Here is a 21,831-nt window from a genome sequence, read left to right on the forward strand (position 1 = left end):
ATGCCATTAGAGCACAGCGCAAATTTTCATGTCCTGTAAACGCAGTTGACAGCAAAACGTAAACATTTAGCGCGCCAATGGAGTAGTGATCCAAAGTACATCACTTGTGACGTCATAAAGACCATACCTTCTTTCCAAAATCGGAGATTTAAGAAAATAAATAAAAATAACTGTTTGGAAACCAAAAGATTTTTTTCTGGATCAATATTATTATTATTATTATTATTATTTATTTTATTTTATTTTGCTTGTTTATTTTTTATTTTATTTATTTATTTAATTTAATTTAATTAATTAATTTATTTATTTATTTATATTTTTGCTTATTCCATCTATTTCAGTGACTTAAAGTAGTTCTTTTGACTGAAGGAAACATATTAATTATCCGTATAAATATAGGTGGTTCGAAAATTTGGAGTAGAAAATTTATGGTGTACAAACTTTTAGAGCACATATTGCGTGATGATAAATGATTGACATTCGTTAAAATTGTTTTTATTTTCGAAAAAAAGGGCAATCATCAATTTTTATACGGATAGACATCAAAAATGAAAAGGCAGTAAATACGATATTTTTGTATAAATTTTTAGTTTTCAAATACATACAGCAATTTGAAAAAATTTCAAATTTTTCATATTCTGGGATTCCAATTTTATACCATTCAGGTTTTTAAGGAATCCTTTGTGTGTAAATAAAAAGTAAAAATTCTAATTTATTTTTAAAATTTAGGGGGACGCTGATTTAAATTAGCGGCTGCTAAATCTCCCTAAAAAGTTTCTATTTTTCTTTTGTTTTCAGATCGGTAAAAATGTGTAAAACAAATTCTCGGATTGGATAAACTGACATAAGTTAATGAGGTTGTTTCTTTCAGTTAAAAGTACTGCTTTTGGTCACTGAAATCGATAGAAAAAGCAAAATAATAATAATAATAATAATAATAATAATAATAATAATAATAATAACATGCAGCCAGAAAAATCTTTTATTTTCCCAACTGTTGCTTCTTATTTTTTTATTTTTCTAATATCCGGTTTTGGAAATAGGGCGTGGTCTATATGACGTCACAAGTAATATAGTTTGGCTTGCTACTCCATTGCCGAGATAAATGTTTACGCTTTGCTGTCAACCGCGTTACCAGTTTACGATAACTTACGTTGTGCGCCAATGGCATCAATGAATGACATTTCATCACTTGTAATATCATTTGCAGAAGCGTAAAAAATGAATTTCAATCTTCGCAGTGATTAAATAATTTTTGAAAGTACCAAACTTTGTCAAATTATTCAAAAGCTAGTTAAATCCCTTGTTTTTAAGCACGTTTTTTGAGAGAAAAATACTTATAAAATTTCGGAAACATCCTCAATGTAATATTTCTGCTTTTTTAAAATTTTAATTGTAAATAATTCTTAGATATAAAGCTTTATAACAACTGTATTTGTAATAAGTAAGTAAATAAATTCTTGATAACAGCGCAGAAAATTTAAAGTGTTTTCACTTGAGCTGTAAAAATCTCAGAAAACAGTGAAATATTTGCAAAAGAAGTAACCGGTTCTCGAGCTAGAGCAAAATATTTTATTTCCGTTTTTGTTTTACAGTGAAGCACATTTTTCTGCACTTTTCTACGGTGATTGCAGTTGCACATTCGAATCCTTTGGGTACATACCTAAATCGAGATGCAATTTTGAGTACCATTTCATTTTCTTCCCTATATCACATTTTTATGCAATTAGTTTCGCTTTCCTTCCATTAACTCGCAACAAAATTGTAGTTTTAATACTTGCATTACTCAAGTTTCTAAATTGATAAGTACTTTTGAGTTTTAATTTCAGCTATGTATTTTTAGATAAAAGTTTTTGTAAGTGTACCATAACGTCTAAAAAGGTTTTCCATCTTTCATGAAGTACTTTTATTCTTCCAACTGATGGTGCCCGCACGGCTTTGCTTGTTGTAGAAAATTAAAAGGTCATTTGGTTCGCCTGTATATTAACAAACAATGGATTTTGAATTTCTCGTCAATTTGCTATGTTAAATGGCTCGACCATGTTACGGTTCCATGTTATGATGATTTCATAATTAACAATCACACGTTGTGATAGTTGCTCGGAAAAAATTTCTTAAAATTGGAATAGAAAAAGAACAAAAACGAATTTTTGAAAAATCGCTTGAAGGAGCACACCCCCATGCTACAAACTAATTTCGTGCCAAATTTCATGAAAATCGACCGAACGGTCTAGGCGCTATGTGTGTCACAGAGATCCTGACAGAGTTCCGAACAGAGAGATTTTCAGCTTTATTATTAGTAAAGATTATGCTTAAAAAAACTGGTGCCAAATATCGTTGAAAGATATCACAAGGGGAGAAATATTGCATCGTTTAATCAAAAACTAATACAGATATATTCAAACTGATTTTTAAACCGAAAGGGAGTAAATGTTGAAAGTATCCTGACTACTTGGATGAACGTTTTCAAATATGTTAGACAAATGCAGCCTAGATTAGCTGAGGTTGTGAAAATATGTTTAAGAGAAGAATTAAGTATGTACAGTTTCTTTTACAGTTAATTTTTTTTCAAAAGTGTTATGGATATTCTGGCTATTTGGTGTGAAGAAACGAATTTTAAACATAAAATGAAAAACATTAGAGCGTATCGTTTAAGTAGTGTTTGCAAAAACGAATCTTTTTTTTGAGCAATCACGATTACTTATTGCTTTCATTTGACTGTTTTTGGCGTTCCTTTAATTTTTCCCACCGCCACCCTTCGCACCGTCACCGTCGACGGGCTCCTCACGATGCTGCTCCTATAGCGAAAGTTGCATGCATGTCCTACACACACGCGCATACATACACAACTACACACACGCGCATACATACACAACTACACACACAAACACATACACACACATACATACACACATACAAACACATGCACACACATACATACACACATACAAACACATACACACACGCATACATACAGACACCCACACACACAAAAACATACACACACATTCATGCCAGCACACAGACAAAAACACATATGCCTACACACATACACATAACCCCTACACACAAACACATGCCCCCACACACAAACACACACGCCTACATACACACACTCGTGATTGCGAAAAACATAATTTGAATTCAAGATGTCAAAATTCAAATTTTTTTTTATTTTAATTTTGTTCTAATGTATGGAGTAAATAATGAGGCTCTCTTTCATGATTTTATTTTATAATAGGACAACAAAAAATAACTAGCTACTGTTTAGCCCTGCCTCAGAAGAAAATGATTAACACTCATAAATTTCAAGATATACGTATGTCACGCTTTAAATCACGAAGAAAATATTTCATTAATTTATGCAGTTCTCAATTTTGACACAAAACCAAACAAATGTTTGAAGATGAATAAATAAAATAATACTGAAAAATGAAGTATTCGTAATGAATGAACACAATATTTGATGAATATTTCTTTTATGTATTTGGTTTTTGATTTTTTCAACACCTGTAAGCGTTAATTTTTTTACAGAAGGAGCTCCAAAAGACCCTCACGTTTCCCTCAAATTTAAAACAGCATACAATCTGTGTTAGTTAACATTTATTATCTAAAATTAGTGGATTGCATGCAATCGTTTGTTAATTTTTGCATTTAAACCACTTTAATTTTTTACTGTTAGTTTCTTGCGTTAAAGTATTTCTTCATTTCGAAAATGTATTTGATTTGGAAAATATTTGTTAATTACAAGAACATATAGGGTCATTAACAATCATCATCAAAACATTTCCAATGTTATTTCGAGTATATTTTCAAACCTACCAACCATAATAAAAATCACAAAACTTTGAAATCTGTCTTGATCTCTCCTGATCACTCTAATAGTGTCCTGAAATTTCAAATAAACTATCAAGAATTTTCTTGTCCGTAAAACTGTGTGTAGTGTAATATAGCGTATCATTACTGACAGTGATGAAAAGTCCAGGCAAAATGTACCATCACTTCTTTTCGCTATAAATAAATTTTAAAACTATTCCATGTATGCTTCGTCAAAAAATCCTTTCACTTACTCGCAGCCGCCATAAAAGATTCTATTTTTTATCCTATCAATCATTTTTGATCTCCATGGCAACGACAAATGAGAGCCTTGGCGGTATTGCCATGGTTACGAAGCTTATTTTATTAGTTGAAAAAGTGGTAGAGTACTCAGAAAACTATTTTTCATTCTTTATTTATATCGGCATAACAAATTTCATGAAGATCCTGGGAGAAGACTGCGTAAAAGTTCATCTGAATTTTTTCATTGTTTGAATACCGTTAATAAAAAGAAGGAGAGGGAGGGATCGAAGTTTTATCATCTAAACTTTTTACATGAAGTCGCTTTTTATGAATAGTTTTGAATTTCAGTCTTTTTTTTTTTTTTTTGCATTAAACTAACAAGTTGTAGATTGTCCTAAAATGTATCAAATCGTGTTTGTAACGAAACAGTTATTTTACCAGTTTGATGTTTATATTAGTATAGATAAATTGTGATATCGAAAAAAATATTTTCAATTACATCTTTGCAAACAATAACGATCATTATATATTTTAAAAAAAATATCTATGCAAATACTTTTCTCCATGCATTACTGCATGGATAAAACGATAAAACATATTGGCTTTTAATGTTTGAATGCATGTATATGCCCCTAGTTTGTACAAAATTATATTGATGAATAAAGTATTTTTTTGAAGTACATTATATAGGCGATTTTCATTTTGAATGCGTGGAGGGATATAGGAAAATGTTTATGTTGACTTACGTTAAGATTGATATAAATGCGTACATTAATGTACAACTATATCGTCTATGTTCTGTAGAAATGTGTAAAATTCTGTAGAAATCTGTTAATGGCTCTACATCTATTGTGAAATAGGTGCTTGAGTATTTTTCTTGATAAACACATTTCTCAGTTGGGGCAAACCTAACCTGTCAGCGTCGTAATGCAGTGATTAGGAACTGCGTCGCATTCACAATGCAACCAGGTTAGGTGTGTCTCAAAAATAGGAGGTCAGTCCTCATAAATGTAAAAGGTAAGGTAAGGTAAGGTAAAAAAGGGCTACCTGTAAAAGTCAAGGTAGTATGTAAAAATGCATGAATACACTGTTATGAAAATGTTAAGTTTTGCATAGGAATGCCCATGTCAAAATGTGTCGAAAAACGTATAAAAATAACGATTATTCATTAAACTAATTCATTTAAACGTCGTGTTTTTATCAGGAAACTGAATCTTGAATTTGAACAGCAATGCCTTCCTTTATTTTAAACTTTACAGAAAATTCACCAAAGAAATGTGTGCTCGTATTTGTTGTACTTAAAAAAAGACATTGCTCCAAATTTCATACCTAAAACTATGAACTAAAAACAGCGTCGAAGAAAATCATTTGTTTACATTTCTACCTCATGAAAAGTGTCACAAACTAAATTTATTATCATCTGTAACAAACTACTCTACTGATCAGGAGAGACTCATCAGTAAAATACTTCCTTCCTCCGATATGCAATATCCTTACAAACTAAACTGTATTTGATAAGCACTTTAAGAGAATATATTGATAATATTTGCCATCGAAAAGTATACGTAAGCATAAAAACTCCAAGCGCAGTACTTTATCTCTCACGACACCAAGCAAGTTATCTTGATTAATCGTTCCTTGCTGAAGTCTTTCATAGTCAATGATAAATTATGCTGTAGCATTAGATTTCAAGTTAAGACTCTCGCGGATATGCAATATTTATGTAGATAAATTATTGATCAGAGTTAGGTTAATGATATAGCTGTTTTTCACGTATTTTATATCCGTATGTACTGTATTAGATTTTTTATGATAGTTTTAGTAAAAGTTGAACAATGAAGGTATAAGTAACTGTGTTTTAATGAAGTCTAGTTTTTTTTTTTTTTTTTTTTGTTAGAAATTTCGTTCGGTTTTTTAAAAAAAAATTTCTAGCAAAAAAAAAAAAAAAACTTTCATTGATTGACACTTACGTATTTAACCTTTAACATTTACGTAGAGTGAATCATTTTTATAATCATGAACTTTATTAATATTGAGTGAAATATTTTCGCTTCGTTAATCGTATTTTTATCTTTTAATTTGTAACATTGCAAAGTTTTTTTTTTTTTATGTACCAAATTTTTAGCTCTTTTCTAAAAAGCCGGGATTTGGAACCGTACACCCCTCTTGGCAATGTTTTTGTATTTAATTAGGAGCTTAAGCAGTCAAAATCGACTTCACTGCTGTAGTATATATTTCCTGTGTCAGTTGCTCTATGATTAAATTAAAGCTTTGAATTAACTTAGTTACAATTTCAATAAATTTTCGGTATTTTTAAAGGCGAAATTCTTGTTAATCAGATTGCGTTTGGATGCCATAAAAAGCGTGAGACTTAGATACCAGTTGCTTCTTCTAGTAATGCAATTATACTAATTATACTAAACTTTCTAGAGTTCTTCGTTTACCTACTCACTTTGTGCCACCCTCCCCTAGCTATAGAATCAGCTGTCATAACAGATTGCTACTGCTCCCTAGCAAATATTCTCCTAAGTTTTTGAGCATCAGTCGAGCTTCGGTCTAGCATGCGGAAAGAATAATCTGTTTTCTACCAGGCTGAGTAAATTTTGTGTAGAACGTTTTGAAGCTTGTCGTGAAGAAATTACACTTAGTTAAAAATAAACAAATACATAAAAATTAGAAGAATTTTATCTTTTTTTTGAGAATTGTCCTTGTAGGAACAGAAATGTTATAAAATTTTATTGCACGTCAAAAATAAATCTAGACTTGGCGACGGAGCAAGTTTACGCATCGACATCCGGGCAACTTTACGCGCGTTTTTACTGTGTCTTACTTCTAAACGTGCTTCTGACGCTTTTATCGCTTCGTACTGTCTCAAATTTTTTTTGAATAGTTTTATGCTATTTAGTTTTGAAAATCACCATTTAATTTATGACTGAGTAACAGACTCGTATCTTGTAGCTTACAATCATATAGTGCTGTTTCCATGCCTTTTTAGCTTTAACTTTATACACTATTCAGCCTGTAATACATTTTCTGTATTTTAAAGATATTAAGACATAATGTTCAAAACCATAACATAACTACATTAGATGCACAAATATTGAAAAAAGTTCTCCATGGCGACTGGAATGCAACTTGGATAAAGCAATACTCTGCAAATTCATCTATAACATGGTACTTATTTGCCAATCTTTTCTGTACTAAACATACCCAACGAACAAACGTACATTTCTTTTAAATTTAAACTTGTTTAAAATCATCTTACAGTACTTCATGGTCTGTTTTATAAATTAATTAAATGATAAAAGCGTAGTAATAAGAGAATAATGCACTTTGAAACTAAATTTGTTGTGACGATCCTATTGGTTGACAAATACATTTTTACTTCATATAGAAGATGTGTTTTATATTTTAAAAGACAGTTCCAGTTATGCCAAAATCGAAAGAGAAAAATTATTGTTTGTGCAGTAGATGTATCAGATTGGAATCAAGTAAGAATTTAAAGCTGCTACATCTAATGAAAAACCTAGAAATAATTTTTGCATTTTGATTTTGTATAAATGCAGCTGCCCGATTCTTCTTACCGTCACACTTTTCCTCAAGCGAACAAAAATGAAAATTTCCAAATATTTAAAGTAGCACTAAAGCTAAATAATAATATAAGAAATGTTTTATGAATGCACATTAAAGTCCATCGTTGTCTCCAATGTATGTAGTTTAGTTATGAAAAACTGCAATTTCTTTTGCTCAGTCAAAACGTAGTTGAAAAAAAAAAAAAAAAAAAACCCGGAAAGAAAAAGTTTTAACACAAAGGCATATCTAATTTGCCTCGGTTTCTAGCAGCATGGACGACAACCATCATCATACGAAAACAGCTTTACTTCAGTTGAGTGACAGTTTGTTAATTAGAAGCGACTTGTAATTTTGGAGAATGCAAAGAATCCTCCTATTAATGCTCCTCCATGCTCATTATTTCTTGAAATTGCAATCTGTTTCTCATTCGCAGAGGTAATTTATTCCGTTCTCGAAGAAAAGTACGCGAATGTCATTTCAGAATTCTTATTCCAAAGTAATTGGACCGTTCAATAAGTTGTCCTCTGTTTGTAACAATCTGCCATTTTGTTTTAATGTCGCGTAATTAAAAGTTCTTCCGATTAAACTATGGAGTTTGCCTCAGATTAAAGTTTCTGTTTTACCTGCAAGATTTGCATCGAAAATCTCTAACTGCACGTGCTTATTTTTGCAATTATCTTTCAGATGTGATATTTGAAAGATTATGCTCATGTTGAGAAATATATTAAGCCTAACCCATCAGGCGTTTTCTAAAGCGAACGCTTATGATATATATGACACTAACTTCATGGAAATGACTCATATTGCAAACGTTAAAAAGGCTTCTGTAAATGATATCTAAGAGTATATTTTATACTGGCATTGTTGTTTACTGATAATACATCTAACTGAAACTGTATAAATGAATATTCATTTAGGAAGGTCTTGAAAGCTTATAAATGCAATGAAATGCAAATATAAATCTGAGTCTCAGTAAATGAGCTCTTAAATTGTTGATTTGCACAATGTGTGTGCTTCAATTAAAAATTATTGCGAAAACTTTCGGGAAAGGAAGGAACACCTAGAAACATTGAGGAAAAGTGGTCGCCGAGGTAGACAATCTGAAAAGATACAAGATATTGACAATTGTAAAAAGTTATTGGACGTAATTTAATATAAATGAAGTACTACGCTTCATTCAAAATAATAGATGTAAAGAAAGAAATTGTAGATTAAAGAAAGAAAGGCGAACTCAATCACTTTCTTTACTGTATAAAAATTCTGAAATGTTACTGAGTACTTCCGTGTAACGTTTCGGGAATTCAAAGGTTTTTATCCACTTCCTGGAAAAATCAAGTATCGTTGTCGAAATGTTTCCTGTATAAGTTGCACGAATTCAAAATTTTCACTGTTGTAAAAAATATATCTAACTCCCAGTTTAAAGAGTAACTGAGCGTATTTATAAACCGTAACAAAATCAGTCCGATTACGGTCCGTCGCTACTGATTAAGCTCCCAAAGGGAGTTAATAAGTTCATGGACTGAGCAGCTTTACAAAAATTGCAGGCGAGTTAATTTTTTAATACTTACCTGCAATTCTGTCTTACCTTTGGTCATGTTTGCAATAATGCTTTAGGAACTTCCTTGATAAATCAGGGAGTTGTCTAGCTATTATATTATACCATCCTAAATTTACTCTAAAGTTCCAGAGACACAATTGGCTTCAAACAGGAAGATTTCTGAATTTTTCAGGAACCTTTTAGGATAATTTCAGGGAGGTTACTGGTTTTTACCGGAAAACGTTTCTGGTTTTCGCAAGATATGTTACTCGCAGAAATTGCGCATATCAGCTGCCCATTTTTTTCCAGGAACGTTTCGGAATAGTTTTTACAGTGTTAGCTTGGAGAAGAACAAATTGGTGCAAATATGACGATAATTTCGAATACTATTGGTTACATTTTTTTTATTAAAGAGAAAATCCCCAAAAGAGATTAACTGTCTGAAAACCTTTTTGCTTATGTTCTTTCTATGTATTCTGTAAACAGAGTTTAAATGAGCACGATTCATAACGTTACAGCAGGTGCTTGAAGTTTCCGCCGAAGAATAGCTTGGCGTATGTTGAACTCATAAAGCGTTAACTGCCGGACAAAATCAAGCACATATTAAAGAAAAAATATTACAACACTAAATTGCGCAATTTTGGAATAAAAAGACACCTTTTAAATGCAAAAACGTGATGTCATACGATAAATAAATAAATACGCAAAAAATTAAAATTAAAAAAAAATGTAACTCGTCAATTGAAAACAAGTAATTTTCTACCTTTTTTTCAATCATGTTAACAATATTTTAGCATTTTACCTTCTTTTCGTTAAAAAAAAAAGATTTTAATTAACATTTTGATTGCTCAAAAGTAACATGATTTGTAAGTCTTTGACTTCGAAATCATCAAAGTCCTAGATGTGGAATTGAAATGATTTGTTTATTTTTTTTTCATAAGAAACCTAGCTCTTGCAGACATAAAATTGCATTTGATGCAGCTTTTAACCTATTTGATTTCATGCCTTTAAATACATAAACGAATGTTATTTTCAAACGCTTTGTAAAGTGCATTTGCACCAGTAGGGGAGCGAGGGGCTTGTTGTACCAATTTTTACAAATGGTGTCATATCTTGAGATGTATTGGTTAAATTATCACTAACTAAATTTTGATTGGTACTCTGACTATTCTTCTATGAAGTCTAATTGAAAAAACATCACATCTATAGATATCTCTTTCAGGAAAAAGAAATCTAAAAAAAGGGAAGTGTTACAACTTATCCCGTACTTGGGGTTTGTTGTAACATCTATTGGGGCATATAGTAACAACAATAAAAAACATGAATTTTACACCATTAATCATTTATTCTCCTCACATTTTGCTTTGTTTTTAACAAATAATTAAGTATTTAACGAAAATAATAAGATACTTCTATTAAGTGCATCTACTATTAAATAATCACGTTTCTTTAGGTAATCAACAACTTAAATATTTTAGTTTTAAACTATTAATTCTTTTTTGCATTAAAATTCTACCATAGGTACTTATACACAAACTAGGCACTTCGAAATCACAGTAAGTTAAATTATAAAATTCCAAATTAAATATTTTAATTATCTCTTAGTTCTTACATCTTATAATAATCAGTCTGTTCATAAGTCTCTTTATCAATGAAATTAGTCTTCATCTGAGTTACAGTTAATACAAACAAAAGAAATAGTATCTCCTCCGACGCATCCTACATACAATACATTCAACCCAATCACCTTTTGAATGACGGTACCCTTCGCTGCAAACTAGACAATACCACTCTTCAGATTCAGATTCCGAATTTAAAACCATTTTTTTTACTCTTTCTATTCCATCTTTATTGTTTGCAGATTTTTTACCTTTGCTTTTTCCCTTTACTTTATCTTTACCTTTATCATCTTTTTTCTGCTTTCTTTTCATCTTTTCTTTATATTCTCAAAGCTTCTTTTTCAGATTTGTCTGTCAAAACAGTGGACTTCCTTTTATGCTTGTTATTTATATTTGTTTTCCATGATGGTGCCTTCGGTAATGGTCTAATTTTCGATGGGGAGAATTTGTTTAGACCAGAGCAACTCGGAGTTGGTTCGTTTGCAGTTTTGAGATTCAACGATAAATTTTCAATCAAATTTAGAGAATTTTCTGATTGTTCAGTGGGATCTGGACGATCAGTGATAAAAGAGGGCGCAAAGTCGCTGGCTTGGAAAATATCTACATTTAAAGGCCAAACACCGGAAACTTTAAATCCCTTATTACATTACAAATAACATACAGCAATATTGGGCACGTTGTAACATGTTACAACATACCCAGAGATTTTGTTACAATTAACCCCAAATTATAGTTTTTCATATTTAGCTTGTTAATTACTTAAACAACTTTGTAACTCTGAAAACTATGATAATACATCATACATAGATAAATGTTAATACGAAAAAAAATGTTGAAAGCTCTATGTAGTCAAAAATAATAAAGCTAACCAGAAATGTACGAAGGTCAAAAAATACGTTACCTGCCAATAACTGAGGGCTCGCACAGACCCACTCACTGCGATGACTGGCGGGACACTGGCGGTGATGACGTGACGTGGTACATTATAACAGTAAGAATGAGTCAAAAAATAGGTTAATAAAGTTCAAATTCTTAGTGAAAAAGCACTGTTACTACTTACCCCTGTTACATTACTACTTACCCCTAGCTCCCCTAGATATGCTCCATAACTGATGGATTTCTTTTTCCATTTTCTAGTTTCATGAAATGGTAAATCGTGATGAAGTGTTACGGAAGCTGCTGCAGTATTGGCCTGTTACAGTGTTCGCGCCAACAAACGAAGCCATTGATAAGAACAATGAGTGGATACTTGGAAGAGAAAATAAAGTGGTTTCGTACCACGTGTGTAAGTATATATCTTGCTACAAAGTGCATTAGTTTTCAACTTTGATCGAGTTTTTTATGTACTTAACTGTTTTATACAAATACAAAAGATATGACCAGCAACGTCAACTGTGCCCAGCTAGGTTGGTTCTGGCCAATTTATCTATCCCCCAATAAAGATCAAGAGAGCACTTTTAAAACGTTTTACTCCACTGCCAGTAACATCTGCTTCCGATAAACTATTCTAGATGCCTACAACTCTGTTGAAGTAGTAATGTTTTCTGATTCCAAGTTTAGCTTGGGATCGAAAAGCTTAAACCAATGACGCCTGGTTTGACATCTGTGCAGAAACTTAGCTCATTTTGATAAATTTAAATAACTAGATCTCATCCGCCTTCACTCTTCTTTACTCAAGAGTATAGATATAAAGCATTCTAAGCTTGGAATCATGATCCATTTTAGAAAGCCCATCAACTAACTCGTAACCGCTTTTTGAACCTTGTTCGCTAAATTGATAACTTTTTTAAGATAAGGAAAGCAAAACCAAACCCCGAATGAGGTCTTACCAAACTTATATATGTACAGATAGAAGAACTTTCTTAAAGTTTTAAACTTACGTCGAATACTGTAAATATGGTTTTAAGAAGAGAATTAAAACATGTTGATGAACAGAAAGTTGGAACTTTTACAAGCGTAAAGCACGGAATACTTGCTCATAAAAGACTCAGCTTAATAGAAAAAGGTATGTGTAATGGACATTTTCGCTCTGAAAGAACAAATTGACAATCAATTAAGCACTCTTAAACTCTTCACAAGCTGTTTCGTTATGTTAAGTGCACAAAAGCAATGTCCAAAGACCTACCCTTACGTCCCACAATTTTCTAACAAATTCCAAAAGGAAATACATTGCGTCATATCCGGTGTATGGATCAAAGCATGATTAAAATCAATACCGCTTTAGATAGTCGAATCTTTTGGGACCATCTGTAGGAATTTGTTTATGGAGCATCAATTACTTTAGAAATAGACTTAGCTGTTGACGGCGAGGACTTTTGAGGACATTACGCCCCTAGAACGTGTACAATCTGCTATTCCAAGTCCTGCGCACGCAGGACTCAATAAGTGTGCTCTTTCGCGTTTTTTATTTAGAAGTTGAATATCTTCCCATGTATAAATATGCAAATATTGATTTTTATGTTTAATATACATTTTATTTTTTAAATTTATTCTGCAAACCGAATGTCACGTCATGTATTTTTTGTAGAATGTTTCTCACAAACGACAGAAGGTAGAAGCATAGTTTTGCAATTTTTATTCATTTAAAAGAAGGAAATCGTTTGTACAGATCGTTCCTTATGGAACCCTCTGTGTCTGTATATACGCATACTGATAAAATGACAGTTTAACACATACATTTTGAAAAATTTCGCATTTTAGTTATAGAAATATTTAAAGTTATTTATTACAATATCGTCATTTATTTCTTCCTTTTAGTAAATTTGGTCGCTGAGAAATCATCATTTCCTTTCACTTCAGCAACTTCTCTAGCAGGATCACCACCACTGTACTTGGGAGTCAAGGAGGGACCAGGATTTTGGAAGGTAAGCATACCCCTTCCCCGTAATACCATTTAAGAAATTACCTTTCCGTTAATCAATATAATAATTTCGATCTAATGGCAGATTTATTTTGAACAGAAATTATCTTAATAGTTAAGACGCGGAATGTGTGTAAGAAAGGATTTTAAGTGATTTTTCAAGGATCATTTTTTTAGCCATGCAGATTTGTACCAGTGACGCCTACTGAGAAAATTCAAACGTTTCTGTCTAAAAATATAAAAACAGAGAAATGTATTTTTTAACATAAATCAAAGAAATTTCAGGATGTCCGATAATATATTTAGTTTGATCTGAGAAATGGAAAAACGTTTTGAATAAAAATAGACACGATTTTTTCCCGTTAGTTACGTATTGATAAAAGCACAGGAATGATTGATTGGGCAGCCTGATTCAGTGACTTTAAAACATCTCATTTTTTTCACACAAAAAGGAGGAGCATCACAGTTTCTTTTAATAAAATATTTTATTGAGATATAATATTTCATTGAGATGTTTTTAACTTTATTGTTTAATTTTGGAGTACATCTTATATCTTTGTTTTTTCCTGCTAAAATTTGAAATTGTACACCAAAATTGACATGGCTGTTTGTTACAATTGATTTCTACTGTTGTTCGTACGTTTATGCACTTAGGTACTGAAGAAATGTACTTTATTTTGAAATGACACCGTAGAACCAATACCACTAGTTAGAAATAACTAAAAGGTAACAATAGCAGGTTTGGAGAATAAACTTATTATTTTTAACAATGAAGAACATACTTGTTTTACGGAAAAGTGGAACTGTCTTTTTAGGTACAGGTTTTAATTGTTAAACATTATAATTCCTTTGCATAGTATCAATGACACATAACTTAACACTTAACTGCAATGAATTTTATGTCATTGTTTACTGACTAGTATTTTTTTTAACATTCAGAAGGTTATTTAAACAGCTAAAATTCTATAGCTGAAGTAATTTAAGAGTGTAAGCCAATCGAAAAAGATATAGCTGGTGGTAAAAAGTTGGTATGATGTGCAAAAAAGAAGGTGTGCTTAGCTAGGGATAAGCTACATGTTCGTCTTGTTTTCTCATGTTTGATTTTAATTATAACATTTTGACACATATATCGCTCCCCTAATGTTGAAATAACAATCAGTCAATACAGATAAGCCCATGAGGATAGATTTGTTCACATGCATTTGCAATGCTTCGACCTGATCAAAAGCTTGTATGGTGTATTTTGAACAAGTATTACCATCCATTCTTTGGCAAAGTGTGCTTTACTTTGATGATTTACTTTTGTCTTTCACTCTAAAATTCATAAAAAATGTGTACTTGCTGTCCTTCAAAAGGTGAAACATAATTCTTAGTAATTTTGTGCGAAAAATAATTTCCATCGTACACAAAACATTAAAATATGGTTTAGTTATATGACTGATTATTTTACTTTATTTTTTACATTATGAAGATTATGCATACTTTTAACTGTCTTGTTAGAACAGTTTACGAAATAATAATGCTATATTCAGGGTAAAAAATAACAGCTCTTTACAACATAAGACTAACGGCTTAAAAATGGAAGCGAAGTTTGCTGAGCGCAATCGTTGACAACAAACTGAAAATTGATGAAAACTAGTTTATGAAGTAAGGAACTGCTCGTATTTTTTTCGTTTACTGCAGAATATAATGTAAATATTTTAATTTTGTTCAAAAAACGTAATGTCAAAATAAATGCTACTGAAATTTTTAAAAATACATGCCGACATACGTTGTACATTGTGCTTGCTCAGCAAAACGGTGAACGGTGAGTAAAAATAAATTGTGCTTACTGACGTTTGATACATATTTTGAGGTATGAGTGTTTTGTTTCGTAAAACCATTATACATGAAGGTCCATATAAGAATTAACAATTAAATATAAAAATCTTGTATGAGGATTATTCGCAGTTTATCCCTGTAAATACTAGTCTCATAAAGTTTTAGGTTGCTTAAGAACCATGAACTGATCTTTAAGTCCGTATCTAAATACACAGAGTAAAAGCATCTTAAGTTAATCGCACAAAGTTTAAATTCTCGTTAATACAACAATTTTCTGGGAAAAAATCTTTTAAATAAAATATTCAAAATAACGTACATAGTTTACTCAATTTACGGTAATAGGCATAATTTCGAAAACCACAAATCATTAAACTTAAATCATGCGCTCAATAGCTCAAGTTTCAATTAAAATTACATCCGGTTCATATCCATTAATCATATCTACCGACCTAAATTAACGCTATTATTCAAGAGCAAACCATGGATTGAAGCTAATTAGTTACGTCAGCAATTTAATGGACAGAGGGAACGAGATTTGTGTGCGTTAAGTCTCCCCTTTAAGAGTTAATGCTAATCTTTCAAAAGCTTCAGCTGACGCGTTCTTTGATAATACTCCACGATTGCCCTGAAAATTGTTAACCTTTCATAAATTCTATTCTGATGCTTCGGAGGATCAAATAGGAAGGCTTTCCAAAATTAATAAGGCAACTAATGAAGAAGGGAGTATTTTACTTTATTACAAGGTTCAAATTGCTGTTTCAAGTAATATTTGCATTTTGGAATGGGAGGAAAGTTCGCTGTAAGCAAGTAAAGTTATTTTTTGATTTTTAGATCAGATTAAGAAGATGAGTTGCATAATCTTTGATTCATCATCATTAAAGATTAAAAAAAAAGAAAGAAAGAAAATGACGGTGATGTATAAGGAGCAATAATAAATTAAATATTATAGGAATGGTGGGTTCAAAACAAATGTTAAAGACGTCATTTTACATACTTAAGGGTAATCGTTTGCGGCGGCCGAGCGAATGGAAGTGTAGAGAAAAGGACTTGTGGCGGCCGAGGAGTTGAAGTGAAGAGAAATTGATGGAACATGGCGATCGTATTGTAAATATAAGTACTATTACCAAAGATAGTTATTACTGTTGTACGTTTGCTCCTACATTTGTGACCCGGAAGTGATCTGTTCGGCTTTGTTCAAAAACACTTCTTGTTTCGTTACAATAGCCTCCAAATCGGCTAATTTTTTGTAATAGTTCTTGTTTATCCATCGTTGATCATGTCCCTACTCTTGTCCTAATATTGTTCCTACGCCTGTAAGGTTAATCAAGTCTAATTGAAACAAGTTCCAAAACCAGGAAGATTATGCCGCTTAGGTTGTGCACTTTCGTAATGTGTCATATTGGTACTGGTTCTACTGATTCCATCAGCAAGAAGAATCCTGTCATTGTCATTCGGCGCATGCGCATTGTGTATACTGCTATCATGCAGAAAGGAGACGTGGCCACAGGGTCCCAGTAACAAAATTTTGCCAGTTTTGATCCTGCTTTGAAGTCAAATGCAGTGCAGTCTTGTTCGTGATTACAGCTAGAAAAAGGTTTAGTTGATTCAAACACCGTAAGGTGATGTCATTTGGACATATATATTACTATGATTTTAAAAGCTTTCTGGAACCAGACGCAATGAACATGGTCTCCTGCTGTCCAATTAAGCTCTGACCGATCAGGTCCAGCATTCATGACAGCGTCAATTCATAACAGCTCTATTCACCACGATAAAAATTAGCCGTAAATCAATTAGCCAAGGTTTAAGTTCAGAAAAAATCCTTATCAAAAGCAGAATATTCATTATTTTGTGTATTTTTTATGTGATTTAGATTATAAAAATATCGGTACCAGATATTTCCTTGAGAAAAGAAATCAAGATGGGTGATTCAACAATTTGTAACCGGAATTAATTGACTTGTACGGATTTCTTGAACGATGAACTAACTTTCCGATAAATTGACGTATATCATGAAAATGATTACCTGAGAACAGTGGATAGTGAGAGATAAAACAATATTCTGTTGTCATACATATGTTTTGGATAATCAAGTGATATCATCTTTACTGCCATGGGACTATCGATTTTCTTAAACTACATGTTTATACTATTTTGGTTTAAAGTATTGCATTTTAGAGTTGTTTATACAGATTGATTCAAAAGGACGGAGACAATTTCAAATTGTTACACATATTCCCTGCAATATGTGTTGTATTAGAAATCTGAGAAAAATTTGAAAGATGTTGTTTTAACACGAGAAAGACGGACGGACCTATGTGGCCCCTCGCGTAGCTTGTTGTTCAATAACTTGATTAATATGAACGAAACTTTCTGATTTTTCATGATATGTCACCATTTGAATGATTGTTTAGTCATTTAATGATTCGCCTTACAGGACTGTAAATACTGCTCCTTATACGTTGAAAGACGGGAAGGGCCACATGGCCTTTAAGGTTTTTTACAATAAAAAAAAGATGTTTTTTTCTTTCACCTAATTGTTGTACCATAAAACAAATGCTATTAACTCTAGTTTTACCTGTGACATTCTCTTTATGCAACCGGTTGGATATCCAAATGCTATAAACAATACTCTCCCCTGTCACAAACTGTTACTATTTCGTGAACTCTACCTTAAAGCGGGACTTCATTCGTGAACTGTCCCTATTTTGTAGTAACCGTTAGCAAATATACATTTCCCTACTCTTTGTTTTCGTATGCAAAGAAGAAACATTTCTCGCGCTGCAATTGGTGCCAAAAAATTGACGACAATAGATGAAGAGTACCAATTTCAAAATTATTGAAATCTTCCCGAATGAAATGATGCTGCAAAACTCAGATTATACGTAAACCTTCTAGATGAACAATATTTCTTTTTAAAAGTTTAATATTATTGAGTAAGTTGCCTTGACCTCTGCCATTAGAAATATAAAATTTCAAACAGTAAAGTGAACGAATCCTACTTGCAACATTAAAAATTGTCCATTAAAAAACACTGGACGTTGAAATAATAGTGCAATTTTATTTCAAAAAATCGTGTTCGTGATTTGTTAACGATTTAGGGGATAACTGACTAATGCACTTTTCAAAATTTTTTATCCCTCTTCCCTTTGTCACAAAGTTTCACACTTCACCATTCCCTCTCTTCCCATTACCACATGGCACACTGTTTTCATAAACGATCTTATCGCTTGATGTCATTTATTTCTTCCCCTTGTCACAGGGGAGGGGGGATTCATTCGTAGTCAGCTCCTTGCAAATAGACATTTCGCTACTCTTTTTTTTTTTTTTACGCGAATGCAAAATAAATATATTCTTCGCCGTGGCATTGGTGCCAACAGTGGATAAAGTTCACCAATTTCACAATTTTAGAAGTTTTTCTGAATGAAATGATACTGCGAAATTCCTTTAATACGTAAAACTTCTGTACAAACAATATTTTTTGTAAAAGTTGGCATGACCGTTGCCGTTAGAAAAATAAAATTTCGAACAGTCAAATAAACGAATTCTACTTGCAGCAACAATTAATTGTCCATGCAAAAGCACTGGAAGTCGTAATAATGCGACAAATATATCAAAAGTTTCACCTTGAGATCTGTTGGTAGTGATAGCAACTGTAGGTATTATTTTTTTCCCCAGAAGGTGATTTTATTGAAACTGAAAGTCCTCCCTCACTCCGGAAAATGATTTATTTAAAAATTAAAATCGAGAAAACCTAATCAAAATGAAAATATTTTAAATGCCCGTAGCTACCCAAAAAGCCTCAATGATAAAAACAAATGCAAGTATTTCATTTCTTTACTCTCAAGCGAGAAATGGCAACACCACAATATTATCCTGCAATTTCTTCACGCTAATTATGTCGCGTGAAAAAGCAAATAAAAATGAATTGAAACCAACTTTTAATTGCTTCTAGCGCTTTTTCTAGCGCTTCTAGCAAGTTGGCGTTTCCGCTCGGTAAACCGGGTAGAACGTGTTTCAAAGTATTTTTCACGATCTTTCCAACCATACCAAGCTCAAAGCATTAAAATGCATTTTTCGTGTAGAAAAAGCGATTTAAAAAATAAATTAATACTTAATGTTTTACGCTTTAAACAATGAATTTCAACAATGGAAAAGAGATAAACTTAAAATTTTTAAGTGTCGTTAACTAAAAAACGCTTATAACTTTTTTTTCTAGTGGAATTAGGTTATTGGACCTTGGGCGCCCCGACAATTCTTTCATTAGGAGTGTTTTTTAAAAACCTTTCCAACCATATCAAATTCGAAAAAATTAAACCTTCCGTTCTCATAGAAAGGGCCATTTAGGACGAAAATGCGCTTTTTATTAATATCTCCGTTAATTAGCGTTAGATTTCAAAAATTTTTATTGATGACACTAAAACTCGTCAATAGCTACCGAACAAAAAAAGAATGAAGGAAATCGGTTCACAAAGAGAGGAGAAATCGGTGCCGAAAGAAAACGGCTTGCCTATTAATATATAAAGATGAGGACTATAATCTGAGTGCCTTGGCTTCGTTACGCATAATATACTTTTTATTACAGTACAGAATACAAATAAAGAATACATGAAAGAATTTACATCAGAAGGAGGGGAAAGTACATCCGGAGCGAGATTGTTTTGACCCACCGAGCAATCGCTTATACCACTCGGCCACTGAGATCCCAATTAGTAGATTTAGTAAACAAAAAAATGCAGGCAGAGAAAACTACCTGCCTTTGTCGCACGCAGGTAGCGTGTGATACAGTGTGCAACACCAAACGTGCGCCAACCCCGAACTGACAAAATATGGCAACTGGTGATAATTTGAATTTTGATTACTGTCATGTGTTTAGTGACATTCCCAAGGTTAAGACAAATCGATTGACGTAAGAATTGCCAAAATTGACCAAGGCGTTTAGCCCCTAGATCGCCACATAAGGACTTACATACATACATAGACTGATAAACACATTACCCTCCATTGCGTCGCGCACGCGCAGTCAGGTTAAAAAAAAGGCCTATCTTTAGGGACCGTACAGCAGCTTTTTATTTATTTATTAATTTATTTTTTGTACGAACGTTGTGTTTTTTATTCACCAAAAAAGACACATTTCCATTTCTTTCCAAATAATGAAAATGATTTAGAGGGTAATATTACAGTTTTTATCATGTTAGAGCGTTGTTTTATTTCTTCGTTTCAGCACCTTCCCTTAGAATTTTGAACTGTAATATATCCATGAGTATTGACTGTAGCGTGATTTAGAATCGATAACTACCATTATATTTTTTACTCTGTTAGAGTCTGTATTAATTTCTCCTTTTCAGCACTGTTTCTAAGAGTTTTGGCTGTCTCGTTGAGTATGGATTGTAATTTTTTCTTTTTTTTTTTGCCTTTGTATATTCGTTTTATGGGGATAATTAGATGATTTCTCTATGTAACTAAAAGTTTAGGAACGCAAATAGCGTAAAAAGTAAAAATGTGTGGTTTTTTTTTTTTTTTTTGCTAACTCTCTATTTTACTTTAAAATTGTAATACTATCTTAACTCCTATTTTGACCATTTTTGCAATTGAAAGTACGTATCTATGACTAACAGTTGTGTGAAAATAGAGGGCATGCAGATTAAAGGAAAACACAAGTAAACACTCATAAAACAGTGTCGTATCAACCATTAGCTCTTATAATCGCTAAGAATATACTTCTCAACAAAATTGAAGAAGATTTGTAATAACTCTTGGTTTAATTTAACAGTAATAGACGCCTCCTTTCAAACATGGACGAAAACTCCGGTTATTGAAGAAGTTTCTAATGAAAGTAATTATTGTAGTTTGATTCGAGTTAGTAAATGTCTAGTTCAACGAGATTGATGCATTATGCACTTCGAGGAAAGTACTTCTTAGATACATATATGTATCATTGATCTGCAAATGCTTATTTATTCTAATTAAAGTGCATAATTCATGATTAGTCTAGTTTAATAACGTCATTAAAATATGCATTGCTCGAGTTGTTTCAGAGAAATTGCGTTGATTGCTGGCACTAACTTATTTAAAGGGACTTGTTTAGGGTTTAAAATCACTGCTGAAAAGAAAATAAATTGCTCGTTAAAAAGGTGGTTAACGGCTATCATTTAAAATATATCAGCCGATTGCCGTGTACTTTATTTCTCTAAGTGTAAATGAGAACTGGTATTTGTACAGATGCTTTCATCTTAATAAAAACCAGACTTTCGTAACACTTTTTAATATAAAATAATTTTCAATAACAATTAGCTTACTTATTCATAATTTTGTCAGAAAAGCTGTTGCGGTTTGATATACGTTGTAACAAATACGTAACT

At 32.1% G+C, this 21,831-nt stretch overlaps 1 protein-coding gene across 1 annotated transcript in view; it reads left to right on the plus strand.

The window, feature by feature from the left end:
• The window catches only part of LOC129227260 (fasciclin-1-like), a 373,831-nt gene that overhangs the window by 309,750 nt on the left and 42,250 nt on the right, over positions 1–21,831 (plus strand). Inside the window, exons 2-3 of the mRNA XM_054861777.1 lie at positions 11,926–12,073; positions 13,546–13,652. Coding sequence (XP_054717752.1) covers positions 11,935–12,073; positions 13,546–13,652 — 246 coding nt within the window. The 5' untranslated portion in view covers positions 11,926–11,934. The remainder of the gene's footprint in view (positions 1–11,925; positions 12,074–13,545; positions 13,653–21,831) is intronic.

This window comes from Uloborus diversus, chromosome 8 (assembly GCF_026930045.1).
Source record: "Uloborus diversus isolate 005 chromosome 8, Udiv.v.3.1, whole genome shotgun sequence".
NCBI lineage: Eukaryota > Metazoa > Arthropoda > Arachnida > Araneae > Uloboridae > Uloborus > Uloborus diversus.